This window comes from Coregonus lavaretus (genome assembly GCF_964263955.1).
Source record: "Coregonus lavaretus genome assembly, chromosome: 9".
NCBI classification, from domain to species: Eukaryota; Metazoa; Chordata; class Actinopteri; order Salmoniformes; family Salmonidae; genus Coregonus; species Coregonus lavaretus.
Genome location: NC_139996.1, coordinates 49,137,581 through 49,158,969, shown reverse-complemented (window position 1 = coordinate 49,158,969; position 21,389 = coordinate 49,137,581). Strand labels below are relative to the sequence as shown.

The following is a 21,389-nucleotide window of genomic DNA, read 5'->3' as shown; positions in this document are numbered from 1 at the left end:
AATTTCCTACATGGCAGTAGCTAACTTGAATCTGTCGCAAATAAGAGTAAATGCCCATTCCGAGAGCAACACGCAACACACACACACACACACACACACACACACACACACACACACACACACACACACACACACACACGCTATAAGAAGAGAGAAGGGAGGGGATAAAAAAGTAGGCCATGTCGTTTTCATTGGCTACTGTAAAAGTGATGTTAATACTATCACACAATGACTGCGTAATGCAAATTAATGTGCTGAACATTTCCTCCTCCTACATACAGGCAGAATTAATTGGATGATTATGGCCCAATGTCCAAGTTATCTTGCCTAGCCAAGGTACTAAAATCATTGTTGACCAATATGTTAGAGCTGCAATCTGATTTTGCTGCATTACAGAAAGCCCTTGTTGATTTAACTTTTACGAACAAAACAAAATATATGTTCTCTAATTCAGGGGTTCCCAAACTTTTTCACTCTGCGGGCCCCCCTTCCACCATTGAGGAACATCCCACACCCCCCTGCGCGCGCAACGTCTTTTTCTATGGGCACAAGCACTGTTCATGACACAAACGGTTCACACCCCTCTTGTTGGTGGAGAGAATTTTGCAGGTTTGAAGCTTATTTCCTGCAATTCTACACATTTTGTCCATGGGGTGCAAAGAAAATGTTGCAGCTTTAAAGCTAATTTTCTTGCAATTCTATACATTTTGCCATTTGTAATGTGTATTCATGTGATATTTGAATGACAAAAAAATGACAACAAAATCTATGGGCTAAGAAACGTAAATATAAAAACGTTAGCTGACATGAGCTAATTGATCTGGACATTTCTGACAAGTTATAAATAGCTCTCTAAGGTTTGCAATGACTAACATGACAAGAGGAACTGATGATGCACTACCCAATTTAGAAATTGCACCTTGTGCATTCTACTATTACAACTTTCAAGAGTAAGTTTAAAGCCGGACTGAGTTCCTTTAAAAAAAAAAAAATTATAATAATACAAAAATTATTGGGTGACTCCCGCGCCCCTCCTGCCAACCCCTCCCACCGTTTGGGAATCACTGCTCTAATTCACTGACAAATGTCTGATGGGCTTACATATTCACTCATTGGATGGCTCTGTCATTGAGCGGGTACCCGCCTATAAATATCTGGGAGTTTGGATTTAGCGTGGGAGATGGGCGGGTACATTAGGCTCCTCAACCTCGGTGGTCGGGCCAGCAAGCTGCTCAGTGAGCTGGGCAGCACACTCGACATGGTGGTCCTCCGTTTTTTTGTTCTTGGCAGTGCCCTGCCATTTTCGGATATCCAGGCTGATTAGCCAGCTATAATTATTCAGCTCGCCTCTACCAAAACTTAACTAAGCTAGTAACTAGCCTATTATTAGCTGCCTGGAAAAGTGAAACTTTTCCCCCTCTGTGTGAGAAACAAACGGTCAATTTGACCCAGCACAAATTTGACCCCGCCATGGGTGGGATCCAATGAGCTTCCTAAACAAGTTAATGAAGGCGATACCTTATATTATTATTTATTATTATTTTTAGTAATTTAGCAGACGCTCTTATCCAGAGCGACTTACATGAGCAATTAGGGTTAAGTGCCAAGGGCACATCGACAGATTTTTCACCTATGACATTGAATGGCTAGGTGCCCAATCAGAATGCATTTTGGGATTTTAATTACTAAATATTACATAATTACATCCCCCCCTCCCTCCCCCTCCTCAGATCATGATAGCATATCCGGCATAGCCTCTGTACCGGTCTGCGCTACTGGCAGGCCAGACAATGCTACATTGGCAAAACCGGGCATTGTAGTTCATATACCATTTGTTATGTTTATGGGGAAACAAAACTGGGGGGCACAAATTCTTATCTGGGGGGTCCATACCCGGCTCTGTCCCACCCCGTAGTGCCGGCTCTGTCCCACAGTCTCTCTGTTGAATCATACACACTCTACACGACTCCACGGCTATTTCAGGATGCTAATTAGTTAGCTACCTGTTGGCTCAACTCTCTCTCTCTCTCTCCCTCTTTGACTTTTTTCCCCTCTCTAGCTCAATTCTCTCTCTCTGTATCCTCTCTCTCAATCTTTTTCTCTTCAGTTCTCTCTCTTTTTCTTGTCTTGCTTATTCTCTCTTTGTTCTTTCTGTCTCATGGAATGATACTTGACATACTGTAGGTGTGCATTCAATTAAAACCACTTCCATTCAGTCTTAGCTTATTTTTCTGTCTGTGTCATATGTTTGGAATGAAATGGCCAGCAAGGCTATCCATGACATACCCCTACTAGTGCATGTTGCTCTTTGGGTGTGGTCAGAGATTAGCTAATAGATGAGTGCTACATTTCCCAGAATAGGAGAACTTGATCCAATGACAGGGTCAATGACCACTCTTTTCTCTGACACAATTGTGGCACACACCCTATGTTTTGGAGGCTACAATAAGCCTACGTACCAAGTATGAGTGGTATTAGGGTCTTCTATGTTCTATATAAAAGACCATCATATATTGAGTACATCATCATTTCAGACTTGAGTCTTTACTCTTATCAATTGATATGGAGTCCTGCTTGGGTCTTAAATACTCATTTTTTACATTTACATTTTAGTCATTTAGCAGACGCTCTTATCCAGAGCGACTTACAGTTAGTGAGTGCATACATTAATTTTTTATTTTTTCATACTGTCATTCCCCGTGGGAAGATGTGTGGTAACTTCAAGTTGTTTAGGATACATTTTATGTAACAGATGGTGTGCATTTAATTAGCTGGGGCTCGGCCCTATCCGATCATCATTGAGAAATCCTTCACTTTATTGCAGCACTCTCATAAAGCACCAATGACTACCCCATGATGCTAACCGCTAGCGCTCACCACATGAAAGGGCTAGCCTCCATTAAAGAGTGTGATCTAATAGCAGCGCGAGATTAGCCATTAACCAAGCCCACATGTGTTAGGGGAATGAGAGTCTGTTGAAGATGCAGCTGGTCCCAATTCACTCCCTACCTCTTGCCCTTGGCCCTAACTCTTCGATATGTTTGCCAATCTGAATGGTCTGGATAGGCGGTCTGGATAGCTCCCACCGTATTGCTTAGACCTTACAGATCTAGAAAATCGAAGGGTTGGGGCCAAGTGGAAGTGGAAGGGGTAGACAGCGGCTTGGGACTGGCTGTAGAAGTCAATGGAAAGACTAGCCTGTAGACGTTGGTGACACTTTATTTAGAGAGTCCCCCTCCGATGCTTCATGATGCTCATCAAGTTATTCACCAACCGCCTGTTACTGTACATGAGAAATGACTTTGAGCAACTAAGTTCAATATGAGTAGATTGAGCTTTTCTGCATGTCAATACAATCGCAGTTGACAGTTGTCGCAATTGTCAATACAGTCTCATAAATACACCTAAATGACAGTTTGTGGAAGGTTTTTGAGCAAATATAGATGGAGCTATTGGCCACCCCAACTTTTCCTTTGTGTAAAGTCGTGCTACAGCATGATCCATGCTATAATGAATTATGCACAGACATGTACATGAGTCATAGATGGGTCGATATGGGCCTCTCTTCTTGAGAAGGGCAGGATTGTCATCTGCTCTCACCTGGGAATCGAACCCGCTATCCTGGCTTTGCAAGTGCCATGCTCTAGGAGGCCTTTTGCCTCTTGGTAGGCAGTCATTGTAAATAAGAATGTGTTCTTAACTGACTTGCCTAGTTAAATAAAGGTAAATCAGTGTGACTGATTAATATAAAATAATATATGCCATTTAGTAGATGCTTTTATCCATACGTGCATGCATTTTACGTACGGGTGGTCCCACTATCCTGGCATTGCAAGCGCCATGCTCAACCAACTGGGCTACAGAGGACCACTTTGACAATGAGTGTTTGTTATGTCTCTGTGTAAGGGTTTCCCTAATTTCCCTTAGATGTCATCTCTGTCAGAAATGTGTGTGTGGTTGGCTTGGACTTAGGGTTGTTATGGTGACTGTATTACCACCACACCGTCATGACCACAGTCAAATTCCACGTGATCATTGAGTCACGGTAACTAGGCTTCTCCAAAACTACACTCTGATGCCGCTGATGGTCATTAGTAGCCAACCAAACTTGCTAACTGCCTGGTACTCAGTGCTCTATTGTCCCTCTAATCACTCTGACATCAATGCAAATGAAATCGAAAATCAAATCAAACACTTAATGAGAGCCCTGTCATTCAGAGTTTGAGCGGAATGGGATCATCTGTTGCGCAGCGAGAGCCAGCTCCTCATAGCTTGTTGATGCATGGAATGAAATAAGTGTTCCTATAAGCCCATGTTGCACAACATTTCTATAGGCTATGCTATGCAATTGTGTGAGAAAACAGAGTTTTGATGGCCTCTATTAAAAAGAGGAAGATCCCATCAGCTTACTATATTTATTTCTCAACTTTCCTAATATTAAGCACATTGCTTCTCTTTACAACCGGAGCAGCCTACCTGGCTGGCATGAAAATGAACCACGGGAAAAGCGTCTTCCATTCGCTATTCAAGTGCATATGGATGACGGCTTTGTTTCCCCCCTGTTCCGACAGCTGCTTGTCATGATAACGGCCCATTTCTAATTTCACACATATATTATTTAGTATATGTAAATATTAAATTGAGAATTGTCTGATGTGTGATACAGTTGAAGTCGGAAGTTTACATATACCTTAGCCAAATACATTTAAACTCAGTTTTTCACAATTCCTGACATTTAATCCTTGTAAAAATTCCCTGTCTGAGGTCAGTTAGGATCACCACTTTTATTTTAAGAATGTGAAATGTCAGAATAATTGTAGAGAGAATGATTTATTTCAGCTTTTATTTCTTTCATCACAGTCCCAGTGGGTCAGAAGTTTACATACACTCAATTAGTATTTGGTAGCATTGCCTTTAAATTGTTCAACTTGGGTTAAACGTTTCGGGTAGCCTTCCACAAGCTTCCCACAATAAGTTGGGTGAATTTTGGCCCATTCCTCCTGACAGAGTTGGTGTAACTGAGTCAGGTTTGTAGGCCTCCTTGCTCGCACGCGCTTTTTCAGTTCTGCCCACAAATGTTCTATAGGATTGAGGTCAGGGCTTTGTGATGGCCACTCCAATACCTTGACTTTGTTGTCCATAAGCCATTTTGCCACAACTTTGGAAGTATGCTTGGGGTCATTGTTCATTTGGAAGACCCATTTGCGACCAAGCTTTGACTTCCTGACTGATGTCTTGAGATGTTGCTTCAATATATCCACATCATTTTCCTTCCTCATGATGCCATCTATTTTGTGACATGCACCAGTTCATCCTGCAGCAAAGCACCCCCACAGCATGATGCTGCCACCCCCGTGCTTCACGGTTGGGATGGTGTTCTTCGGCTTGTAAGTTACCCCCTTTTTCCTCCAAACATAACAATGGTCATTATGGCCAATCAGTTCTATTTTTGTTTCATCAGACCAGAGGATATTTCTCCAAAAAGTACGATCTTTGTCCCCATGTGCAGTTGCAAACCGTAGTCTGGCTTTTTTATGGCGGTTTTGGAGCAGTGGCTTCTTCCTTGCTGAGCGGCCTTTCGGGTTATGTCGATATAGGACTCGTTTTACTGTGGCTATAGATACTTTTGTACCTGTTTCCTCCAGCATCTTCACATGGTCCTTTGCTGTTGTTCTGGGATTGATTTGCACTTTTCGCACCAAAGTACGTTCATCTCTAGGAGAAAGAACGCGTCTCCTTCCTGAGCGGTATGACTGCTGCGTGGTCCCATGGTGTTTATACTTGCGTACTATTGTTTGTACAGGTTAACCTGGTACCTTCAGCCATTTGGAAATTGCTCCCAAGGATGACCCAGACTTGTGGAGGTCTACAATTTTTTTCTGAGGTCTTGGCTGATTTCTTTTGATTTTCCCATGATGTTAAGCAAAGAGGCGCTGAGTTTGAAGGTAGGCCTTGAAATACATCCACAGGTACATTTCCAATTGACTCAAATGATGTCAATTAGCCTATCAGAAGCTTCTAAAGCTATGACATCATTTTCTGAAAATTTCCAAGCTGTTTAAAGGCACAGTCAACATAGTGTATGTAAACTTCTGACCCACTGGAATTGTGATACAGTGAATTATAAGTTAAATAATCAGTCTGTAAACAATTGTTGGAAAAATTACTTGTGTCATGCACAAAGTAAATGTCCTAACCGACTTGCCAAAACTATAGTTTGTTAACAAGAAATGTGTGGGGTGGTTGAAAATCTAGTTTTAATGACTCCAACCTAAGTGTAAGTAAACTTCCGACTTCAAATGTAATATTATCACTTGTGAATGATGCACAGGGTGTGCAGGCAAGAAACAGCACATGCATTATTTTGCGACTTTTGCAAATCATAGTCGCATGCATCATGTAGCCTAGCCCATAGGCCTATATGTTTTGCTAAGGCTTGTATCACAACTAAAGTGGCCAAATAACTCAAAAACGTGGCCTATAGGCCTAGGACCCATGAACAGGGTTGGAGAGCCCATAGCCTACAGAGCCTAGTGAAACATGTTCTTATAAGCCAAGTCATTGCGCAAACTCATGTGAAAAGAGTTTTGACTGGCCACTATTTAAAATAGGATCCCAACTTTCTTGTGCTGCTATATTTATTGCTTAATTCTTAATATTAAGCACATTCATCTCCTTTACAACCGGTGTAGCCTACCTGGCATATTAAAAACGTAACTGTGGGAAGCGCTTCCTCCTATGGCTATTACGGTGACCGTATTAGCGCCACACCGGCGGTCATGAGACATGACGGCAGTGAAATTCCATGTGACAGTTTAGTTACGGTAACTAGGCTTCTCCAAGCTCTGATGCTGCTGATGGTCATTGGTAGCCTACCAAACTTGCTAACTGCCTGGGGCTCAGCACTCTATTGTCCCTCTAATCACTGACATCAATGCAAATGTATTGAACATCTAATCAAACACTTCATGAGAGCCCATGAGCTCATGTTGCACAACATTTCTATAGGCTATGCAATTGTGTGAGAAAACAGCTTGGCACACCTGTATTTGGGGAGTTTCTCTCATTATTCTCTGCAGATCCTCTCAAGCTCTGTAAGGTTGGATGGGGAGCGTCGCTGCACAGCTATTTTCAGGTCTCTCCAGAGATGTTCGATTTGGGTTCAAGTCCAGGCTCTGGCTGGGCCACTCAAGGACATTCAGAGACTTGTCCCGTTGTCTTGGCTGTGTTCTTAGGGTCGTTGTTCTGTTGGAAGGTGAACCTTCGCTCCAGTCGGAGGTACTGAGCGCTCTGGAGCAGGTTTTCATCAAGTATCTCTCTGTACTTTGCTCCGTTCATCTTTCCCTCGATCCTGACTAGTCTCACAGTCCCTGCCGCTGAAAAACATCCCCACAACATGATGCTGCCACCCCCATGCTTCACCGTCGGGATGGTGCCAGGTTTCCTCCAGACGTGACGCTTGGCATTCAGGCCAAATAGTTTAATCTTGGTTTCATCAGACCAGAGAACCTTGTTTCTCATGGTCTGAGTCCTTTAGGTGCCTTTTGGCATACTCCAAGCGGGCTGTCATGTGCCTTTTACTGAGGAGTGGCTTCCGTCTGGGTGGAGTGCTGCAGAGATGGTTGTCCTTCTAGAAGGTTCTCCTATCTCCACAGAGGAACTGACCAAGGCCCTTCTCCCCCGATTGCTCAGTTTGGCCGGGCGGCCAGCTCTAGGATGAGTCTTGGTGGTTCCAAACTTCTTACATTTAAGAATGAAGGAGGCCACTGTGTTCTTGGGGACCTTCAATGCTGCAAAAAATGTTTGGTACCCTACCCCAGATCTGTGCCTCGACAGAATCCTGTCTCGGAGCTCTACGGACAAGTCCTTCGACTTCATGGTTTGGTTTTTGCTCTGTCAACTGTGGGACCTTATATGGACAGGTGTGTGCCTTTCCAAATCATGTCCAATCAATTTAATTTACCACAGGTGATCAATTGAAACAGGATGCACCTGTGCTCAATTTCGAGTCTCATAGTAAAGGGTCTGAATATTTTTTTTTCTTCTAAAAACCTGTTTTCGCTTCGTATTGTGTGTAGATTGATGAGAAAAATAAATAATGTAATCAATTTTAGAATATGGCTTTAACGTAACAAAATGTGGAAAAGGTCAAGGGGTCAATACTTTCCGAATGCGCTGTATATTATTTAGTATATGTAAAGACTACATTTCAATAAATCAACTTTTTCAAATTGTCGTCGCGCACCTCATGTAGCCTAGCCCATAGGCCTATATGTTTTGATAAGGTTTGTATTATACTATAGTGGCCAAATAACTTCTTACAATGAAGCACATTAATCCGCTTTACAATGGGTGTAGAGCTTAACTGGCATACATACGCAGCGCATGAGTTTCAAGTTTGGGGAAGATAATTTTCACTATCAAAATGCACCTTTATATTAAAAGCATTACATTTTTACATTTTACATTTTAGTCATTTAGCAGACGCTCTTATCCAGAGCGACTTACAGTTAGTGAGTGCATACATGTTTGATAAGGACGAGCACAGTTGCTTCTCCGATGTGTCTGTCTTCACTTGTAGCCTGTGAGAAGGAACCGATCACATGATGGGCATTGGCTAAAAATAATTGAGATTTCTGTGAGAGCCATGTGAGTGAGAGGTGCTTCGGCGAACATAGCTGGGAGAAGGGAAATACAATTATTATATTCAGCCCAATGGCACAACAACCACTGGCCGCAAAAGGCATAAAACATTTTTAGGGCGCATTACCGCCACACAAAGGGGATGCCGCCGGGAAATTTGAGGCATTATCAAGTGCTTGTCAAATTGTGAATGAGAGATTGATGAAGTGTGTACAGCCTTTTAGTATACTAAAAAAAGCAGAGCTCATGCCTTCCATGCAACTTTTTTTAGTTGCATCATGCAGCCTTAGGTTATATGTTTTGATTTCTAATACATTCTAAGGTTTGTATCTCAACTAAAGTTGCATAAATAGAGGAGGACCTGTTTTCAAATGATCACTTTGTTAACCGCTCAACACAGAATAGCCTTGTGTGCACTCTCTTGAAAATCGTTTGGGAATAAAGATCCTTTCTATTTTATTCAGCTATGTTCAATTGTATTCTTCTTACTATAAAATAATATAAAATAATGCCAAGGGAATTATAAGCAAATCTTGGCTGCTAAATGAACTAGTGTAGCCCACAGCCATATGGCATAGCCAGATCAGGGCCTAACGTAAGGACGACTCAGAATATGCTGGTCTGTTCTTCAGAAATAGGCTACATTTTCTTCATATCATAATGTTTCTTTAGACCTGCATAAAGTAAATAATGGATTTATTGTGATGGCGTAGGCTATATTGAATGGATGTTTTTGACTTTTTAAAATGTAGATGTTCCAAAGGTCTGCATCAGTGGCTTGTAGTCTGTGTGGAAGCCCGGAGGTGCTAAAGGTGTTTGTTAATTAACGGTCAATTACCCTGAGACCGGCAGTTATTTGCATGACAGTTACCAGCTGACATTTAATTTAATGACTGACACAGCCCTAGTTGGACTCAGACAGGAGTGTGTCACTTTTCCATGAAGTCAGTTGGTCATTGGTCACACATGCACACACAGAGAGAGAGTCTGGAGCCAGGGAAGCACAACAGGACTATACACTGAGTGCACAAAACATTAGGAACACTTTGCTAATATTGAGTTGCACCCCCTTTTGCCCTCAGAACAGCCTCAATTCGTTTGGGCATGGACTCTACAAGGTATTGAAAGCATTCCACAGGGATGCTGGCCCATGTTGACTCCAATGCTTCCCACAGTTGTGTCAAGTTGGCTGGATGTCCTTTAGGTGGTGGACTATTCTTGATACGCACAGGAAACTGTTGAGCGTGAAAAACCCAGCAGCATTGCAGTTCTTGACACACTCAACCCGGTGCGCCTGCACCTACTACCATACCCCGTTCAAAGGCACTTAAATTTTTTGTCTTGCCCATTCACCCTCTGAAAGGCACATATCCATGTCTCAATTGTCTCTAGGCTTAAAAATCCTTATTTAACCTAGGTTAACCCTGAGGGGTCTATAGTGGGAGGAACCCACACAGCCTGACCCAGGGTCAGTTCACTAAAGAGATCACCTTACAATTTTACCTCAGACCACCCCAGACAGCCTTTAACAGTACAGCCTTTAACTGGGTCTGTCTCACTGCTTTACAGTATAGTGGACCTACTATCTAGGTGTGTGTGTGTGTGTGTGTGTGTGTGTGTGTGTATACACATTCATCCATGTACTAGTGTGTGTCTGTGCATGCAGCTATGTACTTATGCTGGTGTGTCAGATGGTGTTTGTGTGTGTGTGGGCTGCTCATGCCTGTATTAGTGTGTGTGACTGTCAGATATAAGGCTCAACTCTATATGCTGCACTGCTATATAAACTATACCATATTATTTATAGTATACTATAAACAATATTAAATACAGGCTATCTTTTCTATGAGGAGGCCTCAGTGTGACCTCAAGTCCTTGTTCTTGCTAATTTCTTCTTCCGCTGGTCCCCCTTAAGAGGAGTCCATGGCTCATCCCAGTCCTTCGAGTTCTTCCTTAAAGGGAGGAGAGGAGGAGAGACTCTACAGTGCTCCTTCACCCCTCCAGGAAAAAAAACACTGGCCCTATTATCAGAGAGGAGGGGAGGGAGGGAGGGGGGGGGTTAGGGTATACCATGAGGAGCTGGAGAGACTTTGAAGGAGGAGTTGAAGATAAGAATTTAGGAGAGAGGGTGGGAGAGGAGAAATAAAAAGGAGGCATAGGAATTTGATATTATAGACAGACCTATCCAGTTCCCATTGGGGTGAAATAAGTTCAACTTAAAGCCAGATGTGAGGATGATTACAGTAGAAGTGTTCTTATAGCACAGGCTACACACAGGAGCCCCCCCTCCCCCACACACAAACACACCCCAGGGTTTCCGTTATGAAAATATGGCACCGGACAACGTGACCGGGAAGCTTTTAATATACCGGCCATTTGAAATGGTAGGATAAATTGTATGTTTTCCCAAACTTGAAACTCACACACCGCCTATTAGGTAATCGCCTCCACATTTCCATGGTCTGATTTTGCCTATAGGCTACTTTGAGACATGCCTTATAATATGAAATAAAACATTCAGGTTTCAAACAATTAAGTATGTTTTCAGAATGCATACGAAAATACACATAGGCCAATTTATTTCCACTAAATTATGCTAATTTACCTATAGACTGATAAGCATGACGGTCAAATGTATTTCCATCGACTGGTATTGCCATCAATGAATAAAAAGCATTATTTTGCTATGTTTATTTTTTCTCCCTGTCATTTTGGCCGGCTTTTCATTTTTTTTTATCGGCCAAAAGCCGGCAATTGCCGGCTAATGGAAACCCTGACACACAACTTTGTCAGTCATCACTTCTTTTGAATGTTACAGCATGCAGCCACAGGGCAAAAGTCCTGAAAAAAACCATCTCTTGTGTGTGTGTGTGTGAGATAACCAGCACTGTGTGATCTTTCGCGGTCAAACAGGAAATGCTGATAGGAGAATGCAGCCAAAGCAAACACACACACACACACCGTGCCCAAATTGCTATCTGGAGAGGGCCTGCACCTGCTCCCAAAATAATGTGATGTCATTCTCCTGAAAGAAAGCCACACGTGGTTCAGTTGGTAGTCAGTTACACACTGAAAGATACTAAAACTATCTTCAAAGGAAAACCGAGAAGTTGATTATATCCTATATATATCCTATAAATATCCTATATACTATATATATGATTACAGCAGTAAAGTCTTCACAGACAGTCTTCGTCAAAAAACGGTTTAAATAAGCCTATTGAACGGCACACAGGCAGCAGCACAGTTCAGACTAAATACTTTGACTAAATACAAGACTCCCAGTAAGAGTTACCTGTAACACCCTGGGCTTGATCTTGTTTTCACTTCTTTCTCTCAAAGAAGGCTGTTGTGTGTGTCTGCATGCATATGCCTTTATGCCAGTCTATATGGAGACTTTAAAATAACCCTATTAGTCTGAGACAAGAAACCCCCTCTTTGTCTCCTCCAGACAATTTACACTGTGCACCTGTATGTATGTATGTAATGTATGCATACACACACACACACACACACACACACACACACACACACACACAGGTAGGCAAAGTGAGACTGCAGCTGTAATGGCCTTGTTCTGTCTGTGTCTGTCTGTTTGTGTACTTGGCCATAAGTGATCTAATCTGCACATGGTATAACTGTTTAATGAGGCCGCAAACATGGTTAGTGTACACATGGGGTGTACATTGTGTGAGAGAAAGTATGCGCCTTACAGTACTTCCTGTGGGTGTGTCCCCTCTTACCTTCTATGGTTTGACCCAAGACAGACATCAGACAGACATGAGTAACACTTCTCCTCTGCCTTATATAATCCAATTCCACCTAGGAGAATGCAACATTTGAATAAGAAAAGTCACCTACATATCCATAAATATATATGATATATTATACAATAAATCAACCCAGTAGTTTTACAAACCGGAAGATTTAACCTCAGCCCACTATTGAAACTCAGTTTTCCTCCTATAGTGTCTGAAATGTGCGTGTTTGATATCGGCTACAAAATCCCTGATCTACCAATCATCTTGCAGTACAAATAGCTAGCTACACATTATGTGAAGATTAGCAATTCTGAGCCTCCCCTGGCTCAAACTGATCCCCTCAAACATGCTGAAAATGTTGTGTAGGTTGTAGCAACTGTATGAGCAGGCTTTGTAAACTCTACTGCCATAAGTGTTTTCCTGTGAGGTAGAGTGGCAGTAGTGGGATAGGACTCCCCAGTGAGCAAAATTGTTTGAAATATGTTTTTTCAACGTCTTTTCAACCAAAACGTTTCAACGTCTTGGCTTATAGACTCCTGACCACAGTGGTCTTTGCCTCTCAGCTTGAGGGGCGAGTCTCACCTAATCCCCCACCAGCCCCCAGCAGTATCAGGCTAAACTGCAAACATGGAGGCTAACATGTGACAGGAAGGTTACATGTGGAGGCAGCCAACAATCATTTTTGAGACTTTACAGTACAGCTTCTTCCAAACAGTGGGTGTTGCAAATGGGTGGTTACGGTACATTGGCAGAATTGGTCAAGCCAGTAGGTCACCTGTCAGTGTTTTCCCGAGGACAGACAATGAGGAAATGAGGCTAGGAGAAGAGTATTGGGACCCAGCCTCTGAAAGAACGAGTGGGAACCAACAGCAGCTTTCTAGCTAATGATGCTAACTTGTATTAGGCAGAACGGGGCTTGACCGGGCTGCAGTACATTAACATATATGGAGGCTACACTAGCATTAGCCATAGCCTAGCGCTGAAGGTTCACTAGTATTAGCCGTAGCCTAGCGCTGAAGAGGTACTGACAGGCTAATTAGCAAGTCAGCGTCCGTTCTGCTCCCCCTGTCCCTGTCGACGCTGTTCAATAACACCCTTTACACCAGGGCCACTGCCGTGCGCTGTGCCACCTCAGAGGGTGTGAAATTGTGCTCTTTCTGTAGGGGCGGTCATGCTAACAGGCTAACACAAAGTGACAGCGTGGAACAGCCCTCAGGGTACTGGCTCCAACTGGACATTAGCATTCTGCTATTACTGAGCTAATTTAGGGATGGCTAATAGAGCACTGCTGTTACACACACACACACACACACGCACAATGTATAGTAGAGTGAGTACAGGCCAGCCCTGTGTGCGGTACAGTGAGTTTGTTTTCCTCTTCTGTCCCCCTACAGTGTCTAGTCCCAGTGGAGGTGACCGCTCTGTAGAGGTCACCGCTAAATCACAGTCCCACTCATTAATCATAGACACACACGCACGTATGTACAGACATGTAAACACACACACATACACTCGCCCCCCCTGAGCGCTGTTCAGGATTTAGTCCATAAGCCCACCATATGGGCCTGCTGCTCTGAGACAGAGTTAGCTGTGAACACTATGCCTGTCTGTGTATGGCAGAATTTCTTGTTTTTTCCCCCATCCTCCCTCCAGCGTCCTCCAGACCTCTCTTTTCTGGCTTCTGTCATGCTATCTGTCATCATCCCACTTTCCTTCACTACCTTTCTCTGTTTATTTTCTCCCTCTTTACCTTTTTCTCTCGTTCTCTTCTCTCCCTCCTGGTGTTTCAGGGGCCAGTTCAGTAAGAATAACACTGGGTTGGTTGGTTTGTTGCCTCCAGTGCAGGACTGCCCAGGGTTCCAGCTCATAAAGTGCAAATTGAAATCTAGCCTCCTGGAACTCTCCTGCTAAATTACCACCATGCTCATCTACAGCACTGGATGGAGGGAGGGAGGGAGGGATAGATAGAGGGAGGGAGGGAGGGAGGAAACTGAGTGAGTGAGTGTTTTAGCAGCAGGGGAGATCTACTCCCCCAGATTATCACAGATTGGAGTGTGTGTGCGTGCGTATGTGTGTTGGTGTGTACTGTAGATCGGGGTCACACGCCAGTGGTCCCGCGGATTAATGACTTTGCTCAAGCAAGAGGAAACTTTTTGTGTGAGAGGTTGGGAAAGTCAGCGACTAGGATATGAACAGGCCTAATCACCAACAGATTAGTCGGCTTCACTCTCTTTCTCTCTCCTGTTTCCCTCTTTTTTTCCCTTCTATCGCTCCCTGCTGATTAGTTTATAAAGGCATGACATGCCTGCTTGATGCCACTTTTAAAATGGGGAATTGGAAACCTGTAATTTCCATGATCAAAGGCGCATGTTGAGTATGAATGCTGTCTCATAACTAGTAATGATATGTCCATATACTCAGTTCACATGTAACATGTGGAAATACACTTGTAGCAACTGTACACATGCCAACACACACCACCGCCACCCCCAACCCCTCAACCCCCCCACCCACCTCCCCACACCAGTTAAAAAGCCTCAGCACAGTGAGAGAGGCTCCCTTATCTTCTATACTCTCAGATGACCCGTTGTGCCGCAGGAGTTTGATCTCACTCACTACCGTCCCGCACTTCCAACTGACTTCACTCGGCCCCATCTGTCTCCTAATGACCCATAATGGCCAACTCTTAAGACCCTTAATGGGGCACTGAATCTCCTCTGGCCCTCTAGGACTCCCAATTCCACTCATCTAATCAGATTAACTACCCTCTCCTCTCTGTGGCTCAGCTGTGTGTGTGTGTGGGGGAGTTGTTGGGTGTTTGTGTGCATGCGTGTTTGTAATGATCAACTGAACAGATAACTGGACAGTGGTAAAGTTAGCTTAGATAAGAGGCATCACTCTGACTGTGACATTGACCTGAGGCAACTCCAAATCTTTTCATAACCCGATAGGTCACTGTCCTCTCCCCCATAGCCCACTGCTATTGGCCCACCTACTGTGATTTACAGATAGCAGAGCCATACATTATGGGCATTAGGATCTGTGGTGGGTGATGATTGACTCTGTTTGGCTACAGTGAGTGTACTGTACTCCCTGACTCAGAGACCTAGGCAACAGAAAAGTGACCTGTGAGAAGCTCACACTGTGCAGCCCACTGTACAGGGGTTGGGTGTGGTTTTGGGTGTGGTGGGTGCAGGGAAGGGGAATGAGTAAAAACTGGAGCTTTTGTATGTATGTGTGCGTGCGTGTATTCGCACACTACATGTTTGTTTTATATGAACAACGATTCTAAATTAACCTAAATATATATCCTCCTCTTCTCCCCAGGCATTTGGGAACGCTAAGACCGCTCATAACAACAACTCCAGCCGCTTTGGCAAGTTCATCCAGGTCAACTACGAGGAGAGTGGTACCGTCCGGGGGTGAGACAGCTACACCTTCTTTATCCATCCTCACCTTCCTTCCTCGTTCGCTCTCTTTCTCTCCCTTGCTGTCTCTCTTTCTCTCTTTCTCGTTCTTGTTCTCGCTCTCTCTCTCTCCCTCTCCCCTATGTCTCTGTTTCAATCTCTGTATGAAGGGAATCTTGTCTAAAGTAATTCCTGTGCGTGTGTTCACAGAGCGTACGTGGAGAAGTACCTTCTAGAGAAGTCACGTCTGGTCTACCAGGAGCACAATGAAAGGTAAGGGGGAAATTATTTACTTATACAGTGAGGGGAAAAAAGTATTTGATCCCCTGCTGATTTTGTACGTTTGCCCACTGACAAAGAAATGATCAGTCTATAATTTTAATGGTAGGTTTATTTGAACAGTGAGAGACAGAATAACAACAAAAAAATTCAGAAAAATGCATGTCAGAAATGTTAGAAATAGATTTGCATTTTAATGAGGGAAATAAGTATTTGACCCCTCTGCAAAACATGACTTAGTACTTGGTGGCAAAACCCTTGTTGGCAATCACAGAGGTCAGATGTTTCTTGTAGTTGGCCACCAGGTTTGCACACATCTCAGGAGGGATTTTGTCCCACTCCTCTTTGCAGATCTTCTCCAAGTCATTAAGGTTTCGAGGCTGACGTTTGGCAACTCGAACCTTCAGCTCCCTCCACAGATTTTCTATGGGATTAAGGTCTAGAGACTGGCTAGGCCACTCCAGGACCTTAATGTGCTTCTTCTTGAGCCACTCCTTTGTTGCCTTGGCCTTGTGTTTTGGGTAATTGTCATGCTGGAATACCCATCCATGACCCATTTTCAATGCCCTGGCTGAGGGAAGGAGGTTCTCACCCAATATTTGATGGTACATGGCCCCGTCTATCGTCCCTTTGATGCGGTGAAGATGTCCTGTCCCCTTAGCAGAAAAACACCCCCAAAGCATAATGTTTCCACCTCCATGTTTGACGGTGGGGATGGTGTTCTTGGGGTCATAGGCAGCATTCCTCCTCCTCCAAACACGGCGAGTTGAGTTGATGCCAAAGAGCTCGATTTTGGTCTCATCTGACCACAACACTTTCACCCAGTTCTCCTCTGAATCATTCAGATGTTCATTGGCAAACTTCAGACGGGCCTGTATATATGCTTTCTTGAGCAGGGGGACCTTGCGGGCGCTGCAGGATTTCAGTCCTTCACGGCGTAGTGTGTTACCAATTGTTTTGACTATGGTCCCAGCTGCCTTGAGATCATTGACAAGATCCTGCCGTGTAGTTCTGGGCTGATTCCTCACCGTTCTCATGATCATTGCAACTCCACGAGGTGAGATCTTGCATGGAGCCCCAGGCCGAGGGAGATTGACAGTTCTTTTGTGTTTCTTCCATTTGCGAATAATCGCACCAACTGTTGTCACCTTCTCACCAAGCTGCTTGGCGATGTCATCAAGGCAAAGGGTGGCTATTTGAAGAATCTCAAATATAACATATATTTTGATTTGTTTAACACTTTTTTGGTTACTACATGATTCCATATGTGTTATTTCATAGTTTTGATGTCTTCACTATTATTCTACAATGTAAAAATAAAGAAAAACCCTTGAATGAGTAGGTGTGTCCAAACTTTTGACTGGTAGTGTATATATATACACACACACACACACACACACACACAGTGTGAAAAACAATATAAAAGAAACATGAAGTGTCCAGTGTTTAATGTCACTATATACTGTGCATTGGACAAACTGGACAGGTAAGCATTATCCCAGCCAGAACGGCCAATAGGTCAGGAGCTTATCTCATGTTTCTGTAGCGTGAGGCAACTTGATATACAAGAACACTTCTTGGACCCAATCCTGAGTGCCAAGCAAAGAGGCATTGGGTTCCATTATTAAAGTCTTTGGTATGACTCGACCTGGGATCAAAACCCCAACCTTCCAATCTCAGGGCGGACACAAGGCTACTGAGTTGATATTCCAAGTAACTTAATTTTTCTCGTCTCAGTTGACCTCTGAAACTCAATACCTACAAGCCAATTTCGTTTCCTCAAACCACACAGGATATCTGATACACATCCGAAATAGACCAGAATAGCTGTCAGAATAACGGTCTCTCTCATTGCTTGCTCATATTGCAGTGTGTTCTACAAAGGGGAGTGTTATACTTTCCCTCAAGTTCAATCAATATCAGGTAACTTGTATCGTATATAGTTATTTATATAATATCATATACATAGGCTATTAACTACATAACCAATATTATTGAACTTTTTATATTTATGAACATGTCATCCTGTATGACTATGTTGACAGGTTGTGTAACCAGAATACACATACACACCACCTCACCGACTCCCACCCCACCTCACCCCCCCATGCACCCCCACAAAACCCATCATATTATTCTTCATCGCTAAATCACAAAATCCCTAATAGGTTTAAAACAGTGGTTATTTTATCCCCAAGCCCTGAGTTTTGCCCCACTGGCCACCAAGGTTTCCATTTCACCGTGATGACAGCACAGGCGGCCATATTGATGGAGCTCAAACTCAAACCAGACCTCCCAGCCTTCTCCTTTAGACCGGGGGGGGCTATAACACACTCACACAGAGAGAAAGTGCTGGCCGTCTCACTACTAACCACAGTGTCCACTCCGATAAGTACTAAGTGTTGGGTTTTAGACCAAGTCTTGAACCCACCGAAGTACAATTACAGCTCATTGTCTTGGGGACACACACACACTTGGAAAGCTCCCAGTCTCTGTCACGCCTAATCATGGTATAATACTACGGCGACATACAATACACTGTTTCTTTGTTTTCGCTGGGAATGCAACCTCTGGCCATCTATAATGTGTTACACGGATTGAGTCTCGAAAGGTTTGCCTTTTGACGGTCGACCACACTTTTGCTTCAGGAGATATTATCAGATGAGCTCCATGTGCGTATCACACATTTTAATTCAGATTTTCGCTCTAGTCATGCATTGCTGTCAACAGGAAAGCTCTGTACTTAGCTAAGGGTATGTACAAAACGGTATTGTGTTGACAGCAATGCATGACATCAAAAAAGTCAGATTTAGGCTGGAGTTTATGGAGCTAAATGCGACAAGTGTGACATGTGACAAGTCAATGTGGTCCAGAGTCAGTTAAATCATCCATCTAGTCCTTCTTTCCAACCCATTGGCCCACTCAGCAGAGCTCTCCTATTCTATTTTGTATCAGAACATCTCATGGTGAATATCAATCTAGCTGTACAGCAGTTTGTCAACCCAATCTGGCAACCCTGTTTTTACCTCAATCTGGGTTGTGTTCATTAGGCATCAAACATAAGAAAACAGACTAAAACAGGGGAAGGGACTACATGGACCAGTCCAATAAGAAACACTCATTTTCTCTTTCCATTGCAAATTGTTTTAAAACGTGATCTGCTGTGTGCCATATTGAACACGACCTTGGCAATCCTGTGTTTCCCTCTCTCCAGGAACTACCATGTGTTCTACTACATGTTGGCTGGAGCCAGTGAGGGTGAGAGGAAGGCCTTCCACCTGCTCAAACCTGAGGAGTACCATTACCTCAACCAGGTGGGCTCTCCACACACACACACACACACACACAGGGAATCGTAATGTAGTATGGGTGGATTCGTGTGTGTGTGGGTCCTGTGGCCACATGTAATAGCGAAAGAGCTGCTTAGACTGCAGATGATGATGATGATAATGGTTGCACTTCAGTTGGATGTTTGTCTTGCACTTACATTCATAAATGGAGCACTTCTCAAATCCTCTGGCTATTGATTGCTTTGACCCACATTTCCAGTATGTGTCTGTTCACAGCACCAGTACTGTGTGTGCCCGTGTGCGCGCATGTGTGTGCGTGTGTGCGCGTGTGTGTGTTTGTGGGTGTGTTTGTGTGTGTGTACACATCTGCCTACTTTGGCAACAGATGCATATACAGATTCACAGGACAGTGGTGAAAATCAGAATCCTTTGTTCCTTGGTTATTTTTTGGCATCCCAAAAAAGTAACTGTTTTTTCCCCCTCCTTTTCCCCCAAAACACCCCTAATCCCCACGACAACAAACCCAGCTCCGTCTGTTACTATGCACCGCTGTTTCCATGGCGACAGCATGAGTCGAGAGTTAATCTCGATTCCTGGCGCGTGCAGAGGAGCTGGCAGTCTCGTTTCTGTTTGTGTGTGCGTGTGACGATGGCCTGTGTGTTCATGGTGTGTAAAGTAGTCTGTGTTTTTGTATCTCTCTGTCGCTCATTCTCTCCCGCTCTCTTCCTGTCTTTCTCTCTCTTTATGACTGTATACGTGTCTGTGATACAAAGGAGCAAGGGCATTCTCCAAACAGATTGCTGCTGTCTTTTATCCTTTCTAGTAAAGAATAAAAGTGTATCTGCGATGTGTGCGTGTGTGTCCGTGTGTAGATGCGTGCAATGCATATGTGCATGCATTTGCTTGTGTCTGTCTGTCTGTGTAGCCCTAGCCCCAGTGAACACTCCAGACCCTATCTGGGAGCAGGGTATGAATTCCTCCCATAGTTGAACAGTTCTGTCACTCTCACTTCCTTCCTGTGTCCATGTGTCTCTCCACAGAGATAGAGTCTGTATCACTCTCTGTTCTCTCCCTCTCTCTCGCTCGAAACATTCTTGGAAAGACTGAGATCTTTCTTTCTCCGCAATTCAAACCAGTTGTGTCATTCATTTTTCAGATTAGGTCATTGCTAAGTGGATTGAATTATCACAGCTTTGGGGATTTGTGGTGTCTCTGTGTGTGTGTGTGTGTGTTTAGAACAGTTTAGTGAATTTCCCCTTGTGTATTAACAGTATGCGTCATCTCCTAGTCAGTTGAGTGAGTGTGTTTGAGTGTGTGTGTGTGTGTGTGTGTGTACGTACCTCTTTCTAATCCCCTCTACCTTACTTCCAGATGACAAAGAAATCCCCCAGACTCCACTGGGAGAATTACTATGAGAGCGAGCTGGTCAGTATTGTGTGTGTGTTTAGTTGTGTATACCTCTTCGCGTGTGTGTGTGTGTCTGTGTACATGTGAGGTTCATTTGGTGCTGGGTTGGGCCTCGGCTCTTGTCACGTCTTCACACGTGAGAACACACTCCTGTTTATTTTTGGAGTGTGTGTGTGTGTTAATATCATTCAGTGTTTTGTTGTCTCACTGCCATTGTCTGCACAGCCTTCACTTCTAGTGGTCTATGTAGTGGTCATTGTGATGTCTTGTATCTGGGATACTGCTTCAAATTCAGCACACTCTCCCCCCCTCTGTCTCTCTGAGTGTCTGTTTACATCGCATGTCTCAGGGGTGAGTCTATGACCTCCCTGCCCTTTCGTCTGCAATCCCTGACCCCTGAGCCAGAGGAGATGATGTCAGAGTCTCTGTCGCACTGTGCCTCTCAGCACTTCCTGACAGCTGGCTGTACTCTTTCCCTCTCTTTCCCTCTCTTTCCCTCTCTTTCCCTCTCTTTCCCTCTCTTTCCCACTCACTCACACGCTCTGAAACATAAACAAACACAAGGAGCGTCTGACACGATCACAATGACCAAACATGTTTGC

The 21,389-nt window shown here is 43.8% G+C and overlaps 1 protein-coding gene across 1 annotated transcript in view; it reads left to right on the top strand.

The window, feature by feature from the left end:
- The window catches only part of LOC311135072 (unconventional myosin-IXAa-like), a gene marked incomplete at its 5' end in the record, with an annotated part of 144,648 nt that overhangs the window by 48,863 nt on the left and 74,396 nt on the right, over positions 1–21,389 (top strand). Inside the window, 4 exons of the mRNA XM_084168942.1 lie at positions 15,732–15,826; positions 16,022–16,084; positions 19,305–19,404; positions 20,752–20,805. Coding sequence (XP_084025068.1) covers positions 15,732–15,826; positions 16,022–16,084; positions 19,305–19,404; positions 20,752–20,805 — 312 coding nt within the window. The remainder of the gene's footprint in view (positions 1–15,731; positions 15,827–16,021; positions 16,085–19,304; positions 19,405–20,751; positions 20,806–21,389) is intronic.